Source organism: Anolis sagrei, chromosome 3 (assembly GCF_037176765.1).
Source record: "Anolis sagrei isolate rAnoSag1 chromosome 3, rAnoSag1.mat, whole genome shotgun sequence".
Classification (NCBI taxonomy): Eukaryota; Metazoa; Chordata; class Lepidosauria; order Squamata; family Dactyloidae; genus Anolis; species Anolis sagrei.
The window spans coordinates 79703147-79727478 of NC_090023.1; the positions used below are offsets into that span (position 1 = coordinate 79703147).

Sequence of the window (24332 nt, forward strand, 5' to 3'; positions counted from 1 at the left end):
TGTATATCACTTACCAGGGAACATGAGCAAGATTATTGCATTTGTTTCCTACTTGTGAGAAAGAGGAGAAAAATATTACACTCCCCCTGAAGGCACAGGTCCATAGTTTGGGGGTTCTCCTGGTCTCAACACTGAACCTGGAGGTCCAGGTATCTGTGGTGGCTGAGAGGGCTTTTGCAAAATTAAAACTTGTGTGCCAACTGTCCCTGTCCCTTGAGATGTTACATAGTTACATCCTCTCTGGGCTACCGTAACACACTCTACCTGGTGCTGCTTTCTACAAGTGTTCAGAAAATTCAGGTGGTCCAAAGAGCTGCAGTCAGGTTGCTAACTGCGGCTGGCTACAGGGAGTGAACAAGCCTTCTGTTGCAGCAGCTTTATTGTCTGGCAATTTCTTTCCGGGCACAATTAAAAGTACTGGTTATGAATTTTAAAGTACTACACAGCTCAGGTTCAGGCTAGTTGACTGACGACATCTACTTCTATGAACGTGCCCAAGCCCTGAGATCTTTAGGAGAAGGCCTCCATCTCAAGCTCGGCTGGAGGGCTGGAGAGAGCGGACCTTCTCAGTGGCTGCACCTCAACTCTGGAACTCTCTCTCCAGGGAAGCCAGAACGGCCCCCTCTCTGGTGTCCTTCTGGCTGCAGACTAAAACCTTTTTATTCAGACAGGCTTGCAAAGACGAAGGTTATAAAGACGAAGATCTAGTCAGGGTGCTGTGGTTTTTAACTTTGAATACGTTTTTATTATTTTATTATTTTTAACTGTGATTTTTAAAAATACATTGATATTTAATTCTGTTTTAATGTTTGTAGATTTTAAATTGTATTGAAATGCTTTTAATGAGTCTCCTTGTGGAAAGAAAAAGCAAGGTATAAATAAACATAATAATAATAATAATAATAATAATAATAATAATAATAGGCTTACAGTTTGTAAAGATGTCTTTGTTTTGTCAATTTGGATGGTTTGTAGAAATATCAATACAGGCAGAGTGTTTGACCATGTGAGCTCTGAGAGATAAATTGATAAAACCCAGGCAATTAAAACTCAATTGTATTAACAAAAGAAAAACTTCTGCCTGCCTTGATATATTTCAAGACCATCCGAGGTAACAAGAAATACAAGATCTTGTCAAAATGTAAGTTTGTGATTCTAACATCATCATTTTTTTTTCTTTTCCTGTATAACTTTAACAGTTTTGCCTGATGAAGTAGTCAGTGGATTTCTGGAAACATCAATGATGTATTTTGTGCATGTCTGGTTGCTCTTTTGAGAATTCCAAGGGATGGAGCACTCAAAATCTCTCCATCAAGGTCGAATGCATGTAATTGATTGTTCCTAATCTTATTTTCAGCCCTCCACAAATGCAATGAAAAAGGTGTTTTTCCAGTGGTTTTAGAATTAGATATTCACTGGTTACCTTATACAGCCCGTGGGTTTGTCCAATCTACTTACTATATGTTCAGCTAAAGGGGAGGAGAAGAGGAATAACTGATTTTCTTTCTTAGGCAAACTAAGTACAAATCTGGGATTCCCATGACCTCATCTGTCCCAACCCATATCCTTTCTTTCAAGTTACAAGATTTTCTTACTTTTGGAGTAGCAATGTGCAGATCCATCCCAAATTTAGCAGCGCTCAGCATAATAGAATTCAGAACATTATTTCCGTCACCTATCCAGCTGAGTGTCAAACCTTTCAATGATCCATAGTGTTCCTAACAACAAAAAGTATCAGTACAACATAGTAACTGATTTTTTAAAGCAATGATAAATAGCAGTAGGTGATTTGAGAAACAACAGTATCACAACAATACGATTATTCAAATTTGTTAACTATGTAATGTATTATATTTAAAATCATGCTCATAATTTGTAGTCTAGTTTGGATTACAGGCTGTTCTCAACTTACAAATGACTCATAGCTAAGAAAGAGGGCAAGACAACATAAGAGAAATTCTAGGAAGGGAAATTCACTCCTGAAAGAGATATCACAGGGAAAGGGTAACTCCACTGAATCTTTATCACCATTTCCACAAGAAGCCAAATTTTTCAAAATCCATTGATCACAAGGACAGAAAGTGAGGTGAAATGTTCTGAACAGACAGCAAAACAAATAGCACAGGAATGTTAACCCTTCCCCATGCTATCCAAAGCTTCTCTCTCTCTCTATCCCTATCTATCTATCCATCTGGCTGGAGTTACACTTAAAAATGCACCTTTTCTGACTTACACACAAATTCACCTTAAAAGCAAACCTGCAGAGCTTATCTTGTTCATAACTTTGGTATTGCCTGTATTCCTAATCATCAAATTGCCAATCCAAATTTCTCAGAGTCCACCATACTCAGGGTTGTCTGATTCAGTGTTGAACAGCTCTTACCAGAAAGAAGTTCCTTGTAATATTTAATCAGAAGCTCCTTTCCTGTAATTAGCATTTACAGTTTATGTGCCACTCTATAGAACATTATAAACATACTTGCTCCATCTTCCATGTAACAGACCTAATCATTAAGATGGCTATCACATCACTTGTCAATCAGGCTAAACATATCAAACTTCCTTATTCCTCTTAGGGCACACCTACACTGTAGTATGAAAGCAGTTTGACATCACTTTAACTATCATGGCTCAGCACTGTGAAATTATGGGAGTTGTAGTTTTATGAGGAACCAGCATTACTTGGCAGAAAAAACTAAAGACCTAGCAAAACTAGGGGTTTTTTTGGGGGGGGGGGCAATATTGGTAGGCAGGTTGCTACTGATAGACCAATAGTTCCTCAGTGTAATCCAGCATGGGTCTTATGTTCTTCAATCATCCCAGAGGCTAAAGAATAATAAAAAATGTTTTAAGACTCCAAAAGATCTAAATAGAGAAACATCTGAAACACACAGCTTATCCAGAACAGAATCTTATACTAACTTATGTGTCACTTCTCTCCAGGAATCATTGGTGAGCTCTGAGTCCCTTTGGATCTGGTCTGTAAACCAACTATAAATCCATCTATCAGTAGTATCACCTAGCCAACATTTTAATAGTTTATCTGCGTAAATATCATGAAGGACCTTGTTTAAAGTCTTACTGAAACCAAAATGTAGTACATCTACAGGTTTACCCTTAGCTGCTAAGTTTGTAACTGTTGTTTTAAGAGAGAAGACTATGTGGCATGACTTCCTTCTGAGAAACCCAACCTGACTCTCAATAATTGCAACATTCCTTATAGTACTCACAAACTGATTAATAACTTTAGATTTTTTCCAGTTATCAATAACAAGCTGATTGTTCAGATCCTCCAATTTAATTCTTTTAAAAGATGCCCATCTCTAGGCTTCAGGTACATCATGTGCTCTCCAAGAATTCTCAAGGGTTGTAAACAGAGGCTGTGAGATTACATCTATTAGGTCTATTAGCTGTAGCCAAATATGAGCTAGTTCCACAAGGGCATATATGATGCTGGATGACTTGGAGTAAATACAATGCTGGGCCTGCCTCAATTCCCATGTAAATTATCGAGATTACTTATGATGAACAAGTCCCATTAATTTTATTCTCTTTGTAGGAGTAATGCTGACTGTAGCCTATTTATCTTGATTGTATTATACATGTTCCATATTCATTTGTGACTTAGAGCAATGTCATGAATTCCAAAGGATTTTCTTTAGCAATAAATATTCAGAGCTGGTTTTGCCAGTCCCTTTCTCTGAAAAATACCCATACCCATACATGCATGCAATTTTATAGGATATATTTTCAATCTTAATATATGTTATATTTTAAGACACTACACAATGAACCATATACACTAAGACCGAAGAAAATATGAATGAGGATTCAGTTCTAAGGTGTATCCCAGAAGGTGACTGGCAAAGGAATAAATGCCAGCACACCAACAAGCAATAAACCGTTACATAAGAACAGTGAGTCATTTGTGATTACTAAAAGCCTGTCAGTTCTTGGTGATACAATAAAATATGAGTGGTAGGCAAATGGGAGCAGGCTGTAAATCAACAAAAAATATGCGAGGAAAATTATTTGTTTCACTCTGCACTATAATTGGGCTATGATTTCTTTTGTACTGGATCTCATGGTGTTACTGCTTTCAAAGCAGCTTACAAAGGCAGAAGGAACAAGAGCTATTCAGAATATCTCACTGCCCAACAGAGTCCCTACTCCATTACAGTGTAGTAGGTATTTCAGTCCCGAAATAATATTTATACCTGAAAAACAAAACAAAACAAAAAACAAAGAAGCACACAGCACAGGCTGAGTATCTCTTATCCAAAACACTTGGAAGTTGAAGTGTTTTGGATTTTGATTTTTTTTTTCAGACTTTGGAGTACCTGTATTTGCATAAACATACAAAATGAGCTATATTAGAGTTGGGGCCCAAGTCTAAGCACAACATTCAACCATCTTTCATAAGCGGAAGACAATTTTATACACAATACTTTTCATAATTTTGTGCATGAACCAAAGTTTGTGGAACCACCAGAAAAAAAAAGAGTCACTATCTCAGTCACACATGTAGACAATTTTGGGGTACAGGCAGTCACCAAGTTACAAACACTCGACTTACAAACAATTCATAGTTAAGACTGGGGTGAGACAACAGGAAGTGAGAGAAATGTACTCCTGGGAAGGGAAATTCACCCCTGAAACAGTTAGCATGGGGAAAAGGGGTCTCCACTGAAGCTTTATCACCTACTTTTGTTTTCACAAGCCATTTTTAAAAAATCCAATGATCACAGGGAAAGAAAGTGAAATGAAATCTTCTGAACAGGGATACAGGCAGCAAAAAGAAAAAATACAGGGGTGTTAACCCCAGGATTGTAGCCAGAAAAAAATTTCGGGGAGGGTTGAAAATTTCAGGGGGGGGGGAGGTTTGAAAATTTCAGGGGGGGGGGGGTTGAAACCTACCTCCTAGCTCACACTGAAGCAAAGAGCACAGCAAGGGGCAGAGCAGCCTTCAATAGCCTGCAGCTCCGCCCCTGTCAACCACCTCCACCACGTCTGGCCTCCTTAATGAGAGCATTCAACACTCGCCCCCCCCCCCCCCCCAACTTGGTTGCTTCGCTACAGCAGCTATTGCTGCAAGCAATGACAGTGTGAATAAATTGTCAATATTTGCTTGAGATAGTGCTTACAGTTCTTGAGGGACTCTTAATTTTTTGCGTCTCATAGACTTAGCATGGGGATTTGGTTAACCAGTTAAAATTCATGAGTAAATCAGTTTTTTTTAACCTGAAACATTTGAGGGGGGGGGGTTGAACCCCTAAAACCGCCCCCTGGCTACAGGCCTGGTTAACCGTTGCTTATGCTATCCAGAGCGCTCTCTCTCTCTCTCTCTCTCTCTAAATATAAATATAAATATATATGGATGGAGTTAAACTTAAAATATATTTCATCTTTCCTGTTAAGGGTCTCATGGAAAGAGCCATCTGCGTACATAGCAGGACTCAGTCAATTTTCCATTTTTCTTTGTTTTCTTCATTCATACTGAAGTATGCCCACTCATAAGTTGGGTGATTCATCTTTATGCAGCAAATGGCTTTCCCATGAATATTCTAGCATTTCCTAAAGCACGCAGATTAAGTTAGAATAACCGAAGTATATCCATAGATACTTGTGTACAAGTGCAGAGGAATTGCAGGCCAGTTTGCACAAATGCAAGTGTTTAAGGAAAGCTACATCAGGAATGCACATTACAAATTTTGAATAAAACATAAAACAAACACAGTTGCCATGTATAATGTGGAACTGCTCACAAAGGACAAGATGAACTAGTAAAGATTTACATACATCTGGTCAAATCAACTCTGAATCAATTTGTTCAATTTGCATTTGGAAGATGAATAACTTTCTGATTGTTAACTATTATCAGCCATTTAAGCTGTTGTTGATGTTGTTCTTCTTACGATTATCCTATCTTTTTCCAGTTTGGGACTCAAGGTCATGCACATCAGGTTAAAACAGACATTCTTAATATTTAAATATCTTTTGATGGGTGCTATTGTTTTGGCTATTGTTATGTTGTATCTTTTGATACAACGCTTTTGAACTGAGGTGCTGGAGGAAAATTCTGAGAGTGCCTTGGACTGCGAGAAGATCCAACTAATCCATACTTCAGGAAATAAAGCCTGACTGCTCATTGGAGGAAAGGATATTAGAGGCAAAGATCAAGTGCTTTGGCCACATCATAAGAAGACAGGAAAGCTTAGAGAAGACAATGATGCTGAGGAAAATAGAAGGAAAAAGAAGAGGGGCTGGCCAAGGTCAAGGTGGCTGGATGGCATCCTTGAAGTAACTGGTTTGATTTTGAAGGAGCTGGGGGTGGTGACAGTTGACAGGGAGCTCTGGCATGGGCTGGTCCATGACGTCATGAAGAGTCGGAAGTGACTGAACGAATAAACAACAACAACATGTTGTTTCTGTTTTACTATGAATTTTGGGGTTTTTCACAGAAAACTTCTGAAACTAATAATTTAGGTAGGTATTTTGATGACTGACTGTGTGACTGATGAACTCAAAAAAGTATCAAAAATCATCAACATTTTCAAATACCATTTAATTACTTTTCAAACACAATTGTAAATAAAGGTTTATCAAACATCTGCTAAAGGAGATTGGCTCAATATCATGGAGCATGAAGGAACTCCCTTCTTGCTGTTATCCTTGTGTGTATGAGATTTCAAGTCACCTGTCGACTTAGAACCCCTTAATTTCATGAGGGGTTTTGGGCAAGGAATATTCAAAATGGATTGCCTGTTCCTTCTCCTGTTATCATACAAGTAATATTGAAGAAAGAATATATCAAGAGCAGATGGCTAGAAAATGTTATTAAGCTACTGCTTGAAGTAATTTAATTCCAACAATCTTGATGCTTACCCCCTCACAAGCCCATAGCCAGGATTTCGATTCGGGGGGGGGGGGGGGGGGGCTGAGGTTTTTTTCGGGGGGGGGGGGTTGGGGGGGCTGAGTCTGAGTGAAAGAGGGTCTACCCTAGCAAACCTTTTGCATCATTACCCCAATACCCCCATGCATATGGGATATATTGAGTCTGCTGATCAGATCATGATATGAATAAATATAACAGTTTAAATAATGCACCAGTAAGGCCTTTTCACGAACCACCATGAGAATTTCGGGGGGGCTGAAGCCCCTCAAGCACCCCTCCCCCCCCCCCCGGCTACCTGCCTGCCCCCTCACCAAGACTCCCCAAACCAGCACTATATACAAAAATGCCAAACTAGTCAGAGCTGCAGCCCTATATAAAGAGAACAGATTGTTCAAGAGAAAAAATGGGACAATGAGGAATGGTGGATCTGTTGGTGGCAGCACACCTTAGACAGTGATATGTAAAAGGAGATCAGCATCTAAACAGCCCAGTTATTGAGAATCTAGAACCTAAAATCTGGCTTTTAGTCTCAGGGGATGATGCCAGTAATTCAAAGAAAGTATCAGAATGGGAAAGGACTTGCTCACAGAACCTGTCCAAGTTTGCACCACTGCTTATCAATATCTATGTTGCTTGCACTCCTCTGCATGGCTGTATTGCTGCCCCCAAAGTACAGTTCAATGTGCTCTAGAAGAACAGCTCTAGAATCAGAAAATATTGAAATAGATGGGCCTCATTTAACAGCCTCATCTGCTTTTGATTGGCCAATCAAAAGCAGAAAAAGCCATGCAGTTGGAGCTGTAGTAATATTTAAGGCTACATCTAGAAGTGGTTCATGGAACATATTTCTGAGCTTCTCATGAAACTGTCTAGGGAACAACCTGCTTGAAACCGGACTTTTTCTTAACTTAGTTTGAACTGATTAGAACTTAACATCTTCTTTGTTTTACTTGGCTTTAGTGAAACCTAACTTCTGCTTTGCTTGAATTTGCTCATCTTGATGTTGCCTTACCAGAATCTGAACAGATGCCACAATCCAACTCCTCATCTTTGAGGTTTGAAGTTGGTGATTCAGTGGAAATCAGAATATTCACTTCACTTTGCCTTGTTTCTCATGTCAGAACGTAACCTCACATATCACCCTTCGCAAGCCTAATGAGGTCATTGCCTGGCCCAGAACTACCACAAAAAAAGCACAAATGCCAGCAAGCTCCCCCATTCCAAATAATTTAAAATACTGAACATTTGTCCAATGCATTTCAAATTTCTTACTGACTTATTTTGGAATTCCTTATCACAGATTTGTAGTATGGGTTCCACACTATATATAGAAATACTGAGGCTAACACCAACTTGCTTAAGGTCCCCTTGTGAATTTGTAGCTTTAGCAACATTTGAACCCGTCATTCTTTAGGCCACTACTCACATTCTGACTTCTTGTACTAATCTGTCTGTTTTTAGAGGATGCCATATCTCACACAGTTAGGATTTATGTCTGAATTTTAAAACTGCAGCTAGCTCAAAGCTAAGTTGTAAATCAGGGAATAGAACGTTACCTGAAGTGTAAGGTAATCAGCCAAAATCTGGATAGGATGGTCAGAATCTGACAGTCCATTTATCACAGGAATTGTGGCCTCTTGTGCCAACATCTCTAGATCACCCTGTTTATAGACTCGTGCTAGGATTGCATCTGTCATGGTTGACAATACTCTAGAGAGAGAAAATGAACACAATATATCACCAAAGGTAATAGCACAATGGTTGGTCTTTTCCTTCTGCTGCTGTATAATTTAGGATTCATCCACACTCTAGAATGAGTGAAGTCGACACAACTTTAACTGCCATGGTCCAATGCTATGGAATCCTGGAAGTTGTCATTTGGTGAGTCACCAACACTATTTGGAAGACAAAGCTAAAGATCTTGTAAAACTGCAACTCTCATTATTCCACGGCATTGAGTGATGGCAGTAAAAAAAGTGTCAAACTGCATTAAATCTATAGTAACGATGCACCCTTACAGTTTTCGCAGCAGTTTAAATACTGGCTATGTTTCACGGTTAACTATTTTAAACACTTCAAAAACAATGCTACATGCTCATGAGTGAAAATATATTAAGAGCATTTTACATCAAAATATGAATTAATAATGTAGAAAGAAACTAAATAGACCCATTCAAGAAAACAAATTTGTTTTTAAAACTACATTTAATTTTCTTGAGGTTGGGACAATGTACTTTGGGACAATGTAATTTTTAAGCTGCCTTAATTCTGAGACTAGGAAGATTTTGAGATATAAATAGGTATATTCAAAGGATGATGATGATGATGTATAATCCAGAAGATGTGAAGCAGAAAATAACTATTGTTTGTTTCCTTGTAATATATGTATACTGTGTAATGTTGAACTAAAACAGCATATGTCTAATACAAGTTGCTGAGAAACACAAGTAAGCAGGTACTATTGTGTTCATTGAACTATTGTTCCAGATCAGAAGACAGGGACACCAGTAGGAATTCCCCCATTTCCATTTCCCAATTGGAAAGACAAGGAAAGCGCAATAGAAATCTCTGCTGTTATCTATTTCTACTGAAGATATTAGTGAGCTTAGCCTGTACTGTGTTCTCTGTTATGAAAGAAAGCAGAATGTTGGCAAAGGGGAATTGATCCAAGGGAAGCTGGTGCTTGTTCCATCTTCCAAATTTCCTCTATTCATGGAAATCAATGAAGAATCAAAGGCATTTAGTTTGGACCAGAGAGCTAAGTGACTCACTCTCTTCTTTTAAAAAAATATTTTTATTAAGGATTTTTTACATTAATAGGTAAAAAGACCCAACTCGGCATGGGTCATGGAAGGTAGGGGAAGAAAAAGAATGGAAGAGTAAGGGCAGATCTGGGAGGGGTGTGTGTGAGGTGGGAGGGTATAATGCTAAGAATGGGAGGGGGGGAGGGAGGTGTAGGATCAAAGGGAGGGGGATGGTTTCAGGTTGTACTTCCATTCTTCTCTATAATGGGTTTCTGCTATATGTTGCTGTCCTTGTATTTCTTCATTTGCACCCCCTTCTTCCCTTTCTCCTCATTTCTTAAAACATGAACTGAATAGGCATGGCTCTGTTCTTAGTCTCTCTCCCTGAAAGTGAAGGGAGCAGCAAAGCTGGATCTAGTTTACGCTGCCATGGACCTAAGACAGAGTACGGTCATACCTCCAATGTGTCCAGAGAAAGGCGATTAAAATGACTATGGGTCTGGAGAACAAACCCTGTGAGGAGCAGCTTAAAGAGCTGGGCATGTTTAGTCTGCAGAAGAGACGACTGAGAGGAGACATGATGGTCATGTATAAATATGTGAGGGGAAGTCACAGGGAGGAAGGAGCAAGCTTGTTTTCTGCTGCCCTGGAGACTACGATACAGAACAATGGGTTCAAACTACAGGAAAAGAGCATTAGGAAGAACTTCCTAACGGCGAGAGCTGTTCAGTAGTGGAACTCTCTGCCCAGGAGTGTGGTGGAGGCTCTTTTTTTAAAAAACTGAGGCTGGATGGCCATCTGCCAAGGGTACTTTGAATGCAATTTTCCTGCTTTGTGGCAGGGGGTTGGACTGGATGGCCCAAGAGGTCTCTTCCAACTCTATGATTCGTGATTCTATCCTCTGGCCTATGTGGGGTCAGAGGAGTGAGAATCCTGTATTGTTTTTCTTTACTTAGAGTTTACTTGCCCAAGTCTTAAGACTTTATCACACATCAGGTGGACTGCATTTACAGCAGGTTAACAGCAGGACTTATCACATGATGTTATTCCTTTTCTGTTGTTCTCTCAGTGGGAGACTGCTGGAAGGCATTTCTTTTACAAAAAGGGATCATTGACATATTGTTCATGCCTGCAAAATACATGCTTTCTTTTACACTAGGAGAATGGCGAGAGAGGAGTGACATCACATGATAAGTGCCAGCCAAAGATACTGTGGTTTTGCTGTAATTGTAATTTTCCTGCCTTGTGTGATAATGTACAATAAATGTGCCGACCTTCTATTCCAAGAGAACCTCAATAATCCCTACTACTTTCTCTCTTATATTAGACATGGTGCCATTTTGAAAAGCAACATCGCATGTCACAAGTCTTACAGATGTCACATTTGCCTGCCAATTAATACTTTAAACCATGAACATATACAATAGGGTTGTTCTCTTGATCTCACTCTCTCTATTAAATATACACACAATGAATGGGCTCCAATGAGAGACTATTCTAATAATGCACATAATTTCACACCCTAAATTTAGATATTTGAGGACTTCAAGCAGTTTTAATGTTTTCACCATATAAATATGCTAATGAAATAGTCACAAGGCATGCTACAAACCGTGCTGTGTCCGTAATGCTCTCATTAATGCCCAGGTGGATATCTTGTAGTGTGAGGAAACAGGGATGACCTCCAAGAAGAGCAAATCCTAAAACAGACAGACTCCTTAGAATACTACCCAATTATTCCCATCAAGTCTTCCCAGACATTTAGATATAGTTGTGGGGATAGTCTGACTTAGTGAATTTTCATCCTGCCATATAGCAAACTTATGGGACAAATATTCAGTTGATGCTATCTTTCACAAATAATTTCAATCCTATAGAAGCCAACATCTAGTACTTCTTTTTTAAAGACAAAATCCATATCTATTTCTTTTCAACCCTAAAAGACACTGCTATCACATTTTCAAGCTTTTCTGTATATGAATATCAAGAGCACATCATCACAGTGCCTTTATACAATGGCTTATTGGCCTATGCATTTTGACTAACCCTGTATTATCTTTTGGTTCCCGTTCTTATATAGCGACTCTTATAAGATACTCTCAAACTGTCCCAACTTGGTAAAGACGATTCCAATTAAATCTTTGGCTTTCAACTTTTTCAGCTGCTTTTAAAATGTCAGTTTTTCCCTCGTCCTCTCGCTTTCCCCCTTTATCCTCACCTAACTTCAATTGATGCAAACTGAGTTCAAAGTGTAAAAGCAGTTTCCAGTCAATTAACTCAGCAGAAGTGAAAGGGGAGGAAGTGGTGGCACATAGCTCCTTCCAGTAGTCTATAGCAAAAGCAAACTGCTTCAGCCTCTCTTAGCTTCTGCATTCTTCCTCATTAATAATTTTGCCATCTTGACTGAGTCTGATGTTACTGTGAACTGTTGGAAGGAATGCTATCATAGGATTTTCTTGGCAAGGGGAGTTTGCCATTGCCTTTCAGTTATGCTGAGAGAGTACGATTTCCTCAAGGTCATCCTGTGGGTTTCATGGCTGAGTGAGGATCTGAACCCTGGACTCCTAGCCCAACACTCAAACCAATATACCCTACTCGCTCTTCACACCAAATTACTACTGGATAAAAGTGGTCTTGTCTGGCAGGAACGTCTTCATATTGTTTGAAGTTGTTTCCAGCTTGTTGTTGTTGTTTATTCGTTCAGTCGCTTCTGACTCTTCGTGACCTCATGGACCAGCACATGCCAGAGCTCACTGTTGGCCATCACCACCCCCAGCTCCTTCAGAGTCACGCCACTCACTTCAAGGATACCATTCATCTATCTTGCCCTTGGTCGGCCCCTCTTCCTTTTTTCCTTCCATTTTCCCCAGCATCATTGTCTTCACCAAGCTTTCCTGTCTTCTCATTATGTGGGCAAAGTACTTTATCTTTGCCTCTAATATTCTTCCCTCCAGTGAGCAGTTGGACATTTCCTGGACTATAGACTGGTTTGACCTTCTTGCAGTCGAAGAAGATAAAACTAGAATTTTCCTCCAACACCACAGTTCAAAAGCGTCTCTCTTCCTTCGCTCAGCCTTCCTTATGTTCCAGCTCTCACATCCAGGTTACTACAGGGAATACCATTGCTTTAATTATATGGATCTTGGTTTCCAGCTTATGGCAACATAAAGGGAAAATTATCCCAGGTAAGATCTGTTCAAAGGGCATTTGCTTTTGTCTTCCCCTGAGGCTGAGACAATGCGTGACTTGCCAAAAGTCTCTCTTCCTTGCATGCAATTTAAAACAATTTAAAACAAAGAACTGTTTAATTCTTTCCAACAGATGGCAATACAGCCATTGCTTTTATGATGTTATGATGTGCATTGCTTTTATGATGTTATGTTTTATTGTGATATATTTTTATTTTGTTTTGATTGATGGTTTTAACTGTGTTCTTTGGGCTTGTCCCTTTGTAAACCGCCCTGAGTCCCCTTGGGGAGAAGGCGGTGGGTTAAAAAAATGTTGTAGTTGTTTTGAAAGTGTAAAGGCAGCAAGAGATAAATTTATTGCTATTCTGTTTAACAGCTGATACAGCTTCAGTGTCCCTGTGATAAACATTCTTAAATGTTTCTGATAATGCGGCTGCACAGGAAGTAAGAGGTGATTACTATATAAGCCAGTGCTTCAAAAGGCTTTCATGGTCCTTGAAAAACATAGTAAACTTTGTCCTTTCTTCTTTTCCTGTTTCCTGGCTGATCAGATACAATAAAGAATGGTGTTACTAAGTTCATACTAGAATCCTTCTGTGAAGCATAACAACCAATAGTCATGATGACTGGGATTATTGGAATTCGATATAATTCCTGGGCTCTAAATCAGAACAAAGTGAACCCCTATGAATCTCTGTACCACACTCAATTGAGTAATACTGCTCACCTTGAATGTACATTGCATACAGTGATGACTAAGCAGTAGGCATGTGCCATCAATAATAAAATGTTTCAAAAGTCATTACAAAATAAGGGGGCACTGGCATTTCAGTTCTAAAGTATAGTTATTAAAACTTTCATTACTATAATGAGACTAACAAAATTTTATTACTTTTTCATTATAGTAACTGTGCAAGTGGGGAAATTTTAAGGGTCAGGAATGTTCAAATCCACAACTCCCAAATATTTCATTCAAAAAGCCATAGATTCATAGAATAATAGTTGGGACATCTTCCAACTCACTGCCATGCAGGAAACAATCAAAACACCCCTGACAGATGGCCATCCAGCCTCTGTTTAAAAGTTTCTAAGGAAGAAGCTTCCACCACACTCCGAGACAGAGAGTTCTATTGTTGAACAGCTCACACAGTCAGGAGGTTCTTCCTAATGTTCAGGTGGAGACTCCTTTCCTGTAATTTGAACCCATTGCTCTGAGTCCTAGTTTCAAGGGCAGCAGAGACAAGCCTGCTCCCTCTTCTTATGACACCCTTTCACATATTTATACATGGCTATCATGTCTCCTCTCAACCTTCTCCTCTGCAGCCTAAACATATCCAGCTCTTTAAGATACTCCTCATAGGGCATGGTCTCCAGACTTCTGATCATTTTGTTGTCCTGCTCTGGACACCTTCCAGCTTATCAATATCTCTTTTGCACTGTGGTGCCCAGAATTGGACAGAGGATACCAGGTGAGCTCTAACCAAAGCAGGATACAAAAGCATCATGACTACCTTCGATCTAGATACTAAACTCCTTTTGGTGCAGCCCAAAATCCCATCGGCTCTTTTAGCTGTCGCATCACACTGTTGGCTCATGTTCAATTTGTTGTACACAAGGCTGCCAAGATCTTTCTCACATGAACTGTTGTCCATTTAATTAACCACACTCTTAGGAACATTTTAAGCACAGCCTCACAATTGGAAGGAACTCTGTCCAGTCCTACCCCATGCCATGCAGGAAAGAACAATCAAAGCATTCCTGACAGATGGCCATCCAGCCTCTGCTTTCATTCAAAGTCTTCTCATTTTTTTCCCTTTACAAACCAGATTTTAAGATTTCTGGGTTTCAAAACTCGTTTTACTTAATAATACATTAGACTAACCTAGGTTAACTGAATAGTCGGCAAGCTTCAGATTTACTCATATCATTGATTTATTGACAGAACATTTCACCCTTTAAAAAACACCCTTTAAAATTAAATACACTACAAAGTTACCAAATATTTGTTATCATTTTCTCCTCTCTGATTAAGGTATTCAACAAACAACAAAAGCTGGGGGATACATATGCATACAGTAACTATATCAATTTATATATAATATGAATCTTACTTTCTAGCGAACATGTAATGTGGATTCAAGTCAAAGCAGGCCCGTAGCCAAGATTTAGATTCGGGGGGGGGGGGGGGGGGGAGGTGATTCTGGTTGAAAGAGGGTCTACCCTATCAAACTTTTTTATTGTTATCCCAATACCCCCATGCATATGGAATATATTGAGTATGGTGATCAAATCATGATATGAATAAACATAACAGTTTAAATAATGCACCAGTAAGGCCTTTTCGCGAACCACCATGAGAATTGGGGGGGGGGGGGGGGCTGAAGCCCCCTAAGCCCCCCCCCCTCCCCCGCTACATGCCTGAGTCAAAGATAAACATTTCAAATTTTAATGCTTTTAACTTTGGGTGGGTCAAACCCATTCATTCCTGCCACTCAATCAACCACAAATACTCCTAGGAATATTTTAAGCACAGCTCCACTAATCTTGCTGACACCTTTATTTTTAATATCACTGTCTTTTCTTCTTTTTCCTTTAAGAGGAATGAATAAACTTATGCAGGAAGAATTTAACTGGTTATATATGGGTTGATTATATTTGAAATTTTCACACACAAAACATGCTACCTATTTGAGGGCTATATAATTATGCCTGTAAAAAACTGTTTGTCCAAAGCTTAAGTATGCAACAGAAGTAACTTGGTACAGTTGATGTAGTTTCAGTAGTCAAAACATCACACTATATTATTAATCTTATGGCACTTTATTATATGGCATGAGCCTTCACTTCAACAATAGGAAAAAAAATTCATCTAGGATCCACAGATGGACATTGTGCAAGTGTTGATAAAAAATCAGGACAGTAAAAGGAAAAAAGAAATAAGATCAAAATGTTTTATGCCATGCAAAATAGAATTAAAATTTACTCCTGAGATAAATACAATACAGTTCATAATGGCAGATGTATTCACTGTCATGACTTTTAAACTTGTAGTCACCTGTCTCTGTAGATATTCTAGTCCTTGTGCTTCTTTTTTCAAAAATCATTGCTAAGGATTTTCCTTGCAGCAAAGGCAAATGCTGAAAAACAAGAAGAAAAGCAAATACAATATAGAACAATGGTTTGCAATGTGAACATTATGAATCTATTCAAAATAAGAATGACCTTTAAAAATACTCTGACATTCTTCAAAATTAGAGGGTTCAACTTCTTCATGGAATACTCTGGAAGAAACTGGATCCTCTCTATTTATTTTTATTGGATGGGATGGCAGCATTTAGGTTACAAATAATAACTTCTTCCAAGGGCATGTATTAGCAAAAATAATACATAGTTATTACATCTCTTGGGGACCTTGTTCACCCTTTAGTCATTGCTGCCAATTTGGGGGGGGGGGATCTCTGAAAGCAAAGTTGAATTTGTTGTTGGGTTGTTGTAGGTTTTTCGGGCTATATGGCCATGTTCTAGAAGCATCCTCCCCCGACATTTCCTCTGCATCTATGGCAGGCATCCTCAGAGGTCATGGGGTCTGTTGGAAACTAGGAAAATTGGGTTTATATATCTGTGGAAAGTCCAGGGTGGGAGAAAGAACTCTTGTCTGTTGGAGCTAGGTGTGAATGTTTCAATTGGCCATCTTGATTAGCATTTCATGGCCTGACAGTTTTTAGATGTGGCTTGTTAGTGCCCGGGGGCACCTTTTGTTGAAAGGTAATTCGCTGTCCCTCATTGTTTGCTGTCTGGAATTCCCCTGTATTTGAGCGTTGTTTTGCTGTTATAATTTTAGATGATTATTTTTTGTACGTCAATCAAAAGGATTTATTTGAAAAGTCAGGATTAAATCCAGTACCTTATTGGTTGAATGTCTGGATCATCAAAGTAAAGTCTACAGGCCAGATGCGGCCCTCCAAGGTCATTTACTTGCTCCCCGTCCTAAACTTTAGATTTAGAGTTGCCTTAAGTCTGAAACAGTTTGAAGACACACAAACAACTACCCTAATTAACTTGACTTTCTTATCAGCCAAAAGAAGGCCCACACTTCCCACTGAAATATTGGTAAGTTTTATATTGGTTAAAATTGTACTTCATTTTAAATGTATTCTTTTTTCATTTTTTTGCACTACAAATAAGGTATGTGCAGTCTGCATAGCAATTTATTCCTGTTTTTTTTCCCCAAACTATAGTCCAGCTCCCTCAGCAGTCTGATGGCCCATAAACCAGCCCTCAGCTTAAATATTTTGGGGATCCCTGGTCTGGACTTTCCTTCCTTCTCGTAACACAGAAAATTGACTTCTTGAAAATTCCAAGCATTTTTCACCCTGACCCACACTGGGAAATTAGGGGGGAAATGCCAGGGAGTTCCAGTTCCCTTGCATCCCACTGTTTCACCAGATTAATCTCTCTAACTTTTTAGACTTGTTCAATTCTAAAATAATAATTTGTCAATTTCACCACACCTCCTGAAAACAAGCCAGTCTCTAATTTTCTCCCTCCTTTTGCAACTGCTCTGCTTGTTGGATCCCATGTAATGTATCTCTCTTCTCCTATGTACAAAGAGTTGTGCTTGTTTGTTGGAAGCCTGTACTATGCACACATTGCCCCAAAAGCAAAGCACACATTCAACCATTCATTTCATTTGCTTCTCTAGCTTCCTGAATTCAGTAGAATCTATAATGGCATATAGTTATATTCAGTAAAGTTAGATACAAAGGGTGTGTTTTAAAGTAAAGCTGTGAACTTGTAAAACAAATCAATGACTGTAGTATATGTTTACCTCCTGTTTTGGTATCCTGCCAGGTAGCCATTTGCTACTCTAGAATAATATAAACTCTAAAGAATTCAAGTGATGTATCCCTATCTCTTCATTTTACCCAACACGCAGTATTATGTGGCTTCTAAATATGTTCAATTTTCATTGAGCTGTTTGGACTTCTAAAAAAGTTCTTACATAAATTACAGGAAAGTAATACAGTGCAATTATATCTTAGTACATCAGACATTCATTCTCAAACACATGAAACGTAACCAACAGATTTTATAGATTTCTCTAATATCCAACAGCAAGTCAACAAATCCACCACTGAAATCACACAGGCCTTGTACATGAAAACATACCTCCTTCTTGTGTTTGATTCTCTCTTTCAAATCTGATGCCACCCAAAGCAAATATTTGATTTCCTCAGCTTTATAATTCTGTAACGTTAGAAGGTCACGGCCTTTCAGCTGAATGGGAGATTCTGTAGGTTGCCCGTGCCTGGAACTCAAAGGGAAAATTTTAAAAGCCTTAATTAAGAATTTTGTCTTTAAAAATCATCAAATTTAAATAGTTGCACCATTGTAGGGTAATTGGGGTTACTGGAAATGGGTGCAATACTGATTGGAAGATGGGAGCAAAGGGTGAGGAGTGTATTAGGGAAGGGGAACAAAACTCTTGTGACCAAAGTTCTTCTCTGTGCCCTTCACATTGCCCCCATCAACACTGCCATATGAGACGGTTTCTGAATCTGGATTACCTGCTTTGATCTGAGTTATATGGCAGTGTAGATTAATATAATCCAGTTCAAAGCAGATAATCTGGATCTAGAAACTTGATCATATGACAGTGTAGCTCCAGCCTGAGTAGCTTGTCCTTAGGTAAGTGGTGGTCAAATTATACTGTGCTGCTGCTTTTGTTGATGTCAAATTCATCTGCTAGTTTACTTGGCTTATATATATATGTGTCAGGAGTGACTTGAGAAACTTTAGATGAAACTGGTCTTGAGCAAACTCCAAAATGGGATGCTAAGGTAGGATGTAGCAGCTGGTGAGCAGAATGGTGAAAAAGGAGACATCGAGAATTGCCAGAAAAAGCAGTTAGAGGACTGGATCTGGGGTTAAAGTTAAGAGGTTTCATCAAACTTTGGAATGAATGCAATTTGGTTCTACTTTAACTGCCATGGCTTAATGCTATGGAATCCTAGGAACTGTAGTTTTACAAGGTACTCAGTCTTCTCTGTCAGAGCTGAGGAATGGCAATTAAAGTGATGTCAAACTGCATTAAGTCTACAGTGTAGGCACCCCTTATGTGTAAAATCTCTTGCTTTGAACACTTCTGCATAAAAAGAAAACACACAAAGGGAGATAGAGGGAGCCATACCATAAATAATTCCATACTCATTAAAAACACAATATGTTATTTGTTCTCCGTTCATTCTTTAGTAAGATTTATTACAGTCTTTTGCTAATGAGATCCATGTTTCAAATATGTCAAACAAGAAACAAAATTTCACAGCAAGACAGCGATACTTAATTGGTTGATTCAAAGATATAATGTTTCCTTTATTTATCATTTCTTTTACTTACGTCTTGCTATTATCAGTGCACTTCACAATACATTTAAACAGGTACAAATAAAAAAAGGGACAAAGGTTATAAGGCTAAAATATCATTCAACATATGATAGTATGAAAACAATATTTTGTGTTTTAAATGCACCTTTATGTTGATGATATCAGTCTATTGAAAGCTCCTTTTAATGACCAATCTACAGAATGTTGTGAAACAGAAACAGTAAAATCCCCAAAAGCAGGGATGTCTACAGTGCTGAATCCAACAATTAATAGAATAATTAATTAACTGTACTAACAAAATTAGTTTTTATGAACACACACAACGTTTGTATCTGAAATATCAACATATTTTAATAACATCATTCAGAAAGATGTGTCATTTTGGTAGCCTTCCAACATTTAGATAACCCCATCTTTGCTGCCACATTAAAACCTATATTGGATTTTATCAAAACAATTGATAGGCAGTGTAGACCAGGCATGAGCAAACTTGAGCCCTCCAGGTGTTTTGGACTTCAACTCCCACAAATTCCTAACAGCTGGTAGGCTGTTAGGAATTATGGGAGTTCAAGTCCAAAACACCCGGAGGGCCCAAGTTTGCCCATGACTGGTGTAGACTCATATAAGGCAGTTTAACTGCATTGAACTGCATTATATGAACCTACAGTGACCATATAATGCACTTTCAAACTGCATTATATGACAGTGCAGATGAAGCCAAACTCAGAACCACTTCTAAATAATTGAATTCCATTTCAAATAAAAAATGTCAATACAACATTATTTCCAGTGCATAAACTTGTCAGATGACATGTGCAAATATTAAGGAAAGTACAGAGACAGCTCTGACATATTCATTTTCCTAAAGGTTTTTTTTATGGTTTATGAATTAATGCTGCTAAGCAACCAAGAGAGACATCATTCACCCATTTCAGAAAGCTTGTCATGGCTGCAAAGCAATGGGACTTCCTGGCATATGACATCTAGCTCTGTTGTGACATATTTAAATCTAACACTTACCAAAGACATTGCACCAGATGTTTGCGGATCCTGTTTGCATGCCCCACATTGAACAGAGACCTAAAATTAACCAGCATATTTATTTAATACTAGTTTTTTCTTGTTGATGAAAAGTCTTCAGCTAAAGTCAGAGAAAGAGAGAATGCTGTGACATGCAGAGAAAGAGCAAAGGTACAATGATCATGAGACAGTGTTATCTCTAGCTGTTGTGAGAACTGCTCAGGCTGACTATGGCATGTTTTACCTTCTGCAAACACAACAGATAATTGCTATTACTACATGAGTTGGAGCCTCCAGACCAGGGGTCCTCAAACTTTTTAAACAGAGGGCCCGGTCACAGTCCCTCAAACAGTTGGAGGGCCGGATTATAATTTGAAAAAAAAACTTGAATGAATTCCTATGCACACTGCACATATCTTATTTGTAGTGCAAGTACACTTAAAAACAATACAGTAATTAAAAAGGACGGACAATTTTAATAAATATAAACTTATTAGTATTTCATTGGGAAGTGTGGGCCTGCTTTTGGCTGATGAGATAGGATTGTTGTTGTAGTATGCTTTTAAGTCGTTTCAGACTTAGGTTGACCGTGAGCAAAGGCCAGGTAAATGACTTTGAAGGGCCATATCTGGCCCCCCCGGGCCTTAGTTTGAGGACCCCTGCTCCAGACGATTAGGCATGAGAAGCTGTGCCAAAAACAGTAACATTTATGGCTCAACTATGTTACCAGCAATCTACCCTACTTGTGGTGGCAGAGAAGGGACATCTCACTCTTCAGTTTTGGAGAAGTATTAGACTTGCTAGGGATGTGAATGTGGATACACAAGTGCCTTCCTCATATTACCGGCTGCCTCTACACTGTAGAATGAATGCAGTTTAATACCATTTTAATTGTCATGGTTCTATACTATGGAATCATGGGAGTTGCAGTTTGATAAGGAGCCAGCATTCTTGGGCAGAGAAGGCTAAAGATCTTTTAAAACTACAATTCCAATGATTTGATAGCATTACGTGAAGGAATTAATTCTACAGTGTAGATGTACTGTAGATGGGAGAAATGCAGAAAATAGACCAATAAATAGGATGATAAAGATGGGACTATTAAGAGGTGATGTTGCAAATGGAAAGAGAAATGGCATAATTTGCCCGAGGCCCTATGGATACTGCCACTTTGAAACTATATTATATGATCAGTGTATTTATTTATTTTATTTATTTTATTTATGTCAGACATATTTTATTTATGTGAGAGACATATTTATGTCTTCCACCCCTGGAGGGAGACTCAGGGTGGCTTACAATCAGCAACCATTAGATTTTTTTTTTTTTGTCGTGTCAGGAGTGACTCCTGGTGTGAGAGAATTGGCTGTCTGCAAGGACGTTGCCCAGGGGACACCTGGATGATTTGATGTTTTTACCATCCTTGTGTGAGGCTTCTCTCATGTCCCCGTATGAGAAGCTGGAGCTGATAGAGGGAGCTCATCCGCCTCTCCCCGGATTCGAACCTGCGACCTGTCGGTCTTCAGTCCTGCCGGCACAAGGGTTTAACCCACTGCGCCACCGGGGGCTCCAACCATTAGATGCCAACCACAATAATGAAAACACAGTTAAACATTAATTAAAACATCATCACAAGTTAAAAAGATCATTTAAAAGAGACAAATCCAAGTCCAAAGTCATAATTTGAAATCCATCCATTGTCAATCACATGATTCCTTTATAATTGTTATTGCTGCAACTGCTGCTCAAAAGCTTGGTCCCACAGCCATTATTTCAATTTCTTCCTGAAGGACAGGAGAGAGGGGGCTGACCTGATTTTGTTAGGGAGTGTGTTCTACAGATGGGAGGCCACTACTGAGAAGGCCCTGTCCTTCATCCCTGCCAGATGAACCTGTGAAGGTGGTGGGATCGAGAGCAGGGCCTCCCCTGTGCATCTTAACCTCTGAGGGTGGATCATAGAGGGAGATATGTTCAGGCAAGTAATCTGGGCCAGAACTGGTTAGGGCTTTATAGGCTAAAGCCATCACTTTGAATTGTGTTCGGTAGCAGACTGGCAGCCAATGGAGCTGACGTAACAAGGGGGTGGTATGCTCCCTGTAACCCTCTCTAGTTAGCAATCTGGCTGCCACCCGTTGGATTAAATTCACCTTCTGAAAGTCTTCAAAGGCAACTCCACACAGAGCAAATTCCAGTAATCTATTTGGGATGAAACAAGAGCGTGGACCACTATGGCCAAGTCAGACTTCCCAAGGTACAAGCACAGCTGGCACAAAAGTTTTAATTGTGCAAAATCTTCCCTGGCCACTGCCGAGAAATGGTGTTCCAGGCTCAGCAGTAAGTCCAGGATCACTCCCAAGCTGTGAACCTGCACCTTCAGGTGGAGTGTAATCCCATCCAACATAGGCTGTAACCCTATGCCCTGTTTGGCCTTTCAACTGATCAGGAGGGCCTCTGTTTTGTCTGGATTCAATTTCAATTTGTTCAACCCCATCCAGTCTGACACAGCTGCCAAGCACCGGTTCAAGGTCTGAACAGCCTCCTTAGTGACACGTGGGAAGGAGTGACAGAGTTGGACATCATCTGCATACAGGTGACATCATATTCCAAAACTCTGGATGATCTCTCCCAGCAGTTTCATGTAGATATTAAACAGCATGGGGAACAGTACTGAACCCTGCAGGACTCCACAAGACAAAGGTTGTGGAGCCAAGCAGGTGTCTCCCAATAACACCTTCTGAGACCGACCCTTCAGGAAGGACTGGAGCTACTGCAGAACAGTACCTCCGAGTCTCATACCCGCAAGGCATCCCAGAAGGATACCATCGGCAATGGTATTAAAGGCTGCTGAAAGGTTTAGGACAACCAACTGGGACACACTCCTCCTGTCTAGTTCCCGGTGTAGATTATCTACTAAGGTGACCAAGGCTGTTTCAGTTCCATGTCCTGGCCTAAAGCAAGACTGTGCCAGATCTAGATAGTCAGTGTCTTACAAGAACCCCTGGAGTTGTGAGGCCACCATACCTTCCATGGTTTTGCCCAAATAGGGGAGATTGGAAACTGGGCAATAGTTGATGAACTGAGTGAAGTCCAGTGATGGTTTCTTCAACAGAAGTTTCATGACAGCTTGTTTCAAGCTCTCTGGAATCTTGCCTTGCTGTAGGGAGGCATTAACCATCACCTTTACCCACGCTGCCAAACCTCTTCTAGCCTCTTTTACCAGCCAGAATGGGCAGGGGCCTAGGACACATTTGATTGCCCTCGCCTCTCCAAAGATCTTGTCCACATCCTCAAGCTGCACCAATCAAAATGGGACACAAAGATGTTCGTGTTACATCCTCAGAAACTGCTGTAAACATGGTGTCGAAGTCAGAATGAATCAGAACGACTTTGTGCACAAAAAACTGAACAAATGCTTCACAGCAGGCTGCTGAGCTGTCAGGGATTCCAGTGTGTGGGATGGGATTTAACACCCCTCTGACTATTCAAACAGCTTTGCCAAATGGTTTTTTGCAGACACAAAATTGGCTGCAAAGAAAGATTTCTGTGCAGCTTCTATTGCCGCAGCATATGTCCTTAGATAGGTACACAGCCGTGTTCGGACTGATTCATCACACTTCAAATGCCACACACGCTTTAGCCCCCTCTTATTTCGCTTCATTGCTGCCAGTTACTTGTTGAACCAAGGAGCTGAATTAACTTGGTTACTTGAGAGGGGACGTTCCGGAGCAATTGTACATTATAGGAGTCTACACTGACCATGTAATACAGTTCCAAATTGCATTATATGGCGGTATATAAATGGGATCCTCGGCTGAGTTCTTGGCTACTCAAACTAGTGATTGGCTAGCACAAAACCCCTAAAAATTGTTTTGCCAGGGAGGAGCAAGCACGTTGTTTATGCAGAGCCACCCAATCCTTGGCATAGGACTGCATGCAAATAAGCCCTTATATTGCAACAAAACAGAGCCAGAGCCTTTTAAATCCCATCCACAGTCAGGAACGGCAATTTATCCCTCCCAAGGCGAGTGCACCTCCCGAAAGTAGCCATCAGGGCTTCCTGAGGGCTGCGACGTCTTTAGAGCAGGGCGCAGGCACGAACCAG

The 24332-nt window shown here is 39.7% G+C and overlaps 1 protein-coding gene across 3 annotated transcripts in view; it reads right to left on the reverse strand.

Moving 5' to 3' along the window:
- Positions 1-24332, reverse strand: part of OTC (ornithine transcarbamylase) — a 33124-nt gene extending 8792 nt beyond the window's left edge. The window contains exons 1-7 of one of the 3 annotated variants that reach the window (XM_060770167.2): positions 24262-24332; positions 20231-20290; positions 17997-18141; positions 15883-15964; positions 11252-11339; positions 8452-8605; positions 1596-1718 (exon numbers count right to left, since the gene is read on the reverse strand). In XM_060770167.2, coding sequence (XP_060626150.2) covers positions 1596-1718; positions 8452-8605; positions 11252-11339; positions 15883-15964; positions 17997-18141; positions 20231-20290; positions 24262-24278 — 669 coding nt within the window. In that variant the 5' untranslated portion in view covers positions 24279-24332. Of the gene's footprint in view, positions 1-1595; positions 1719-8451; positions 8606-11251; positions 11340-15882; positions 15965-17996; positions 18142-20230; positions 20670-24261 lie in introns of those variants that run through there. The other 2 variants (XM_060770168.2, XM_060770170.2) reach the window with 2 other exon arrangements.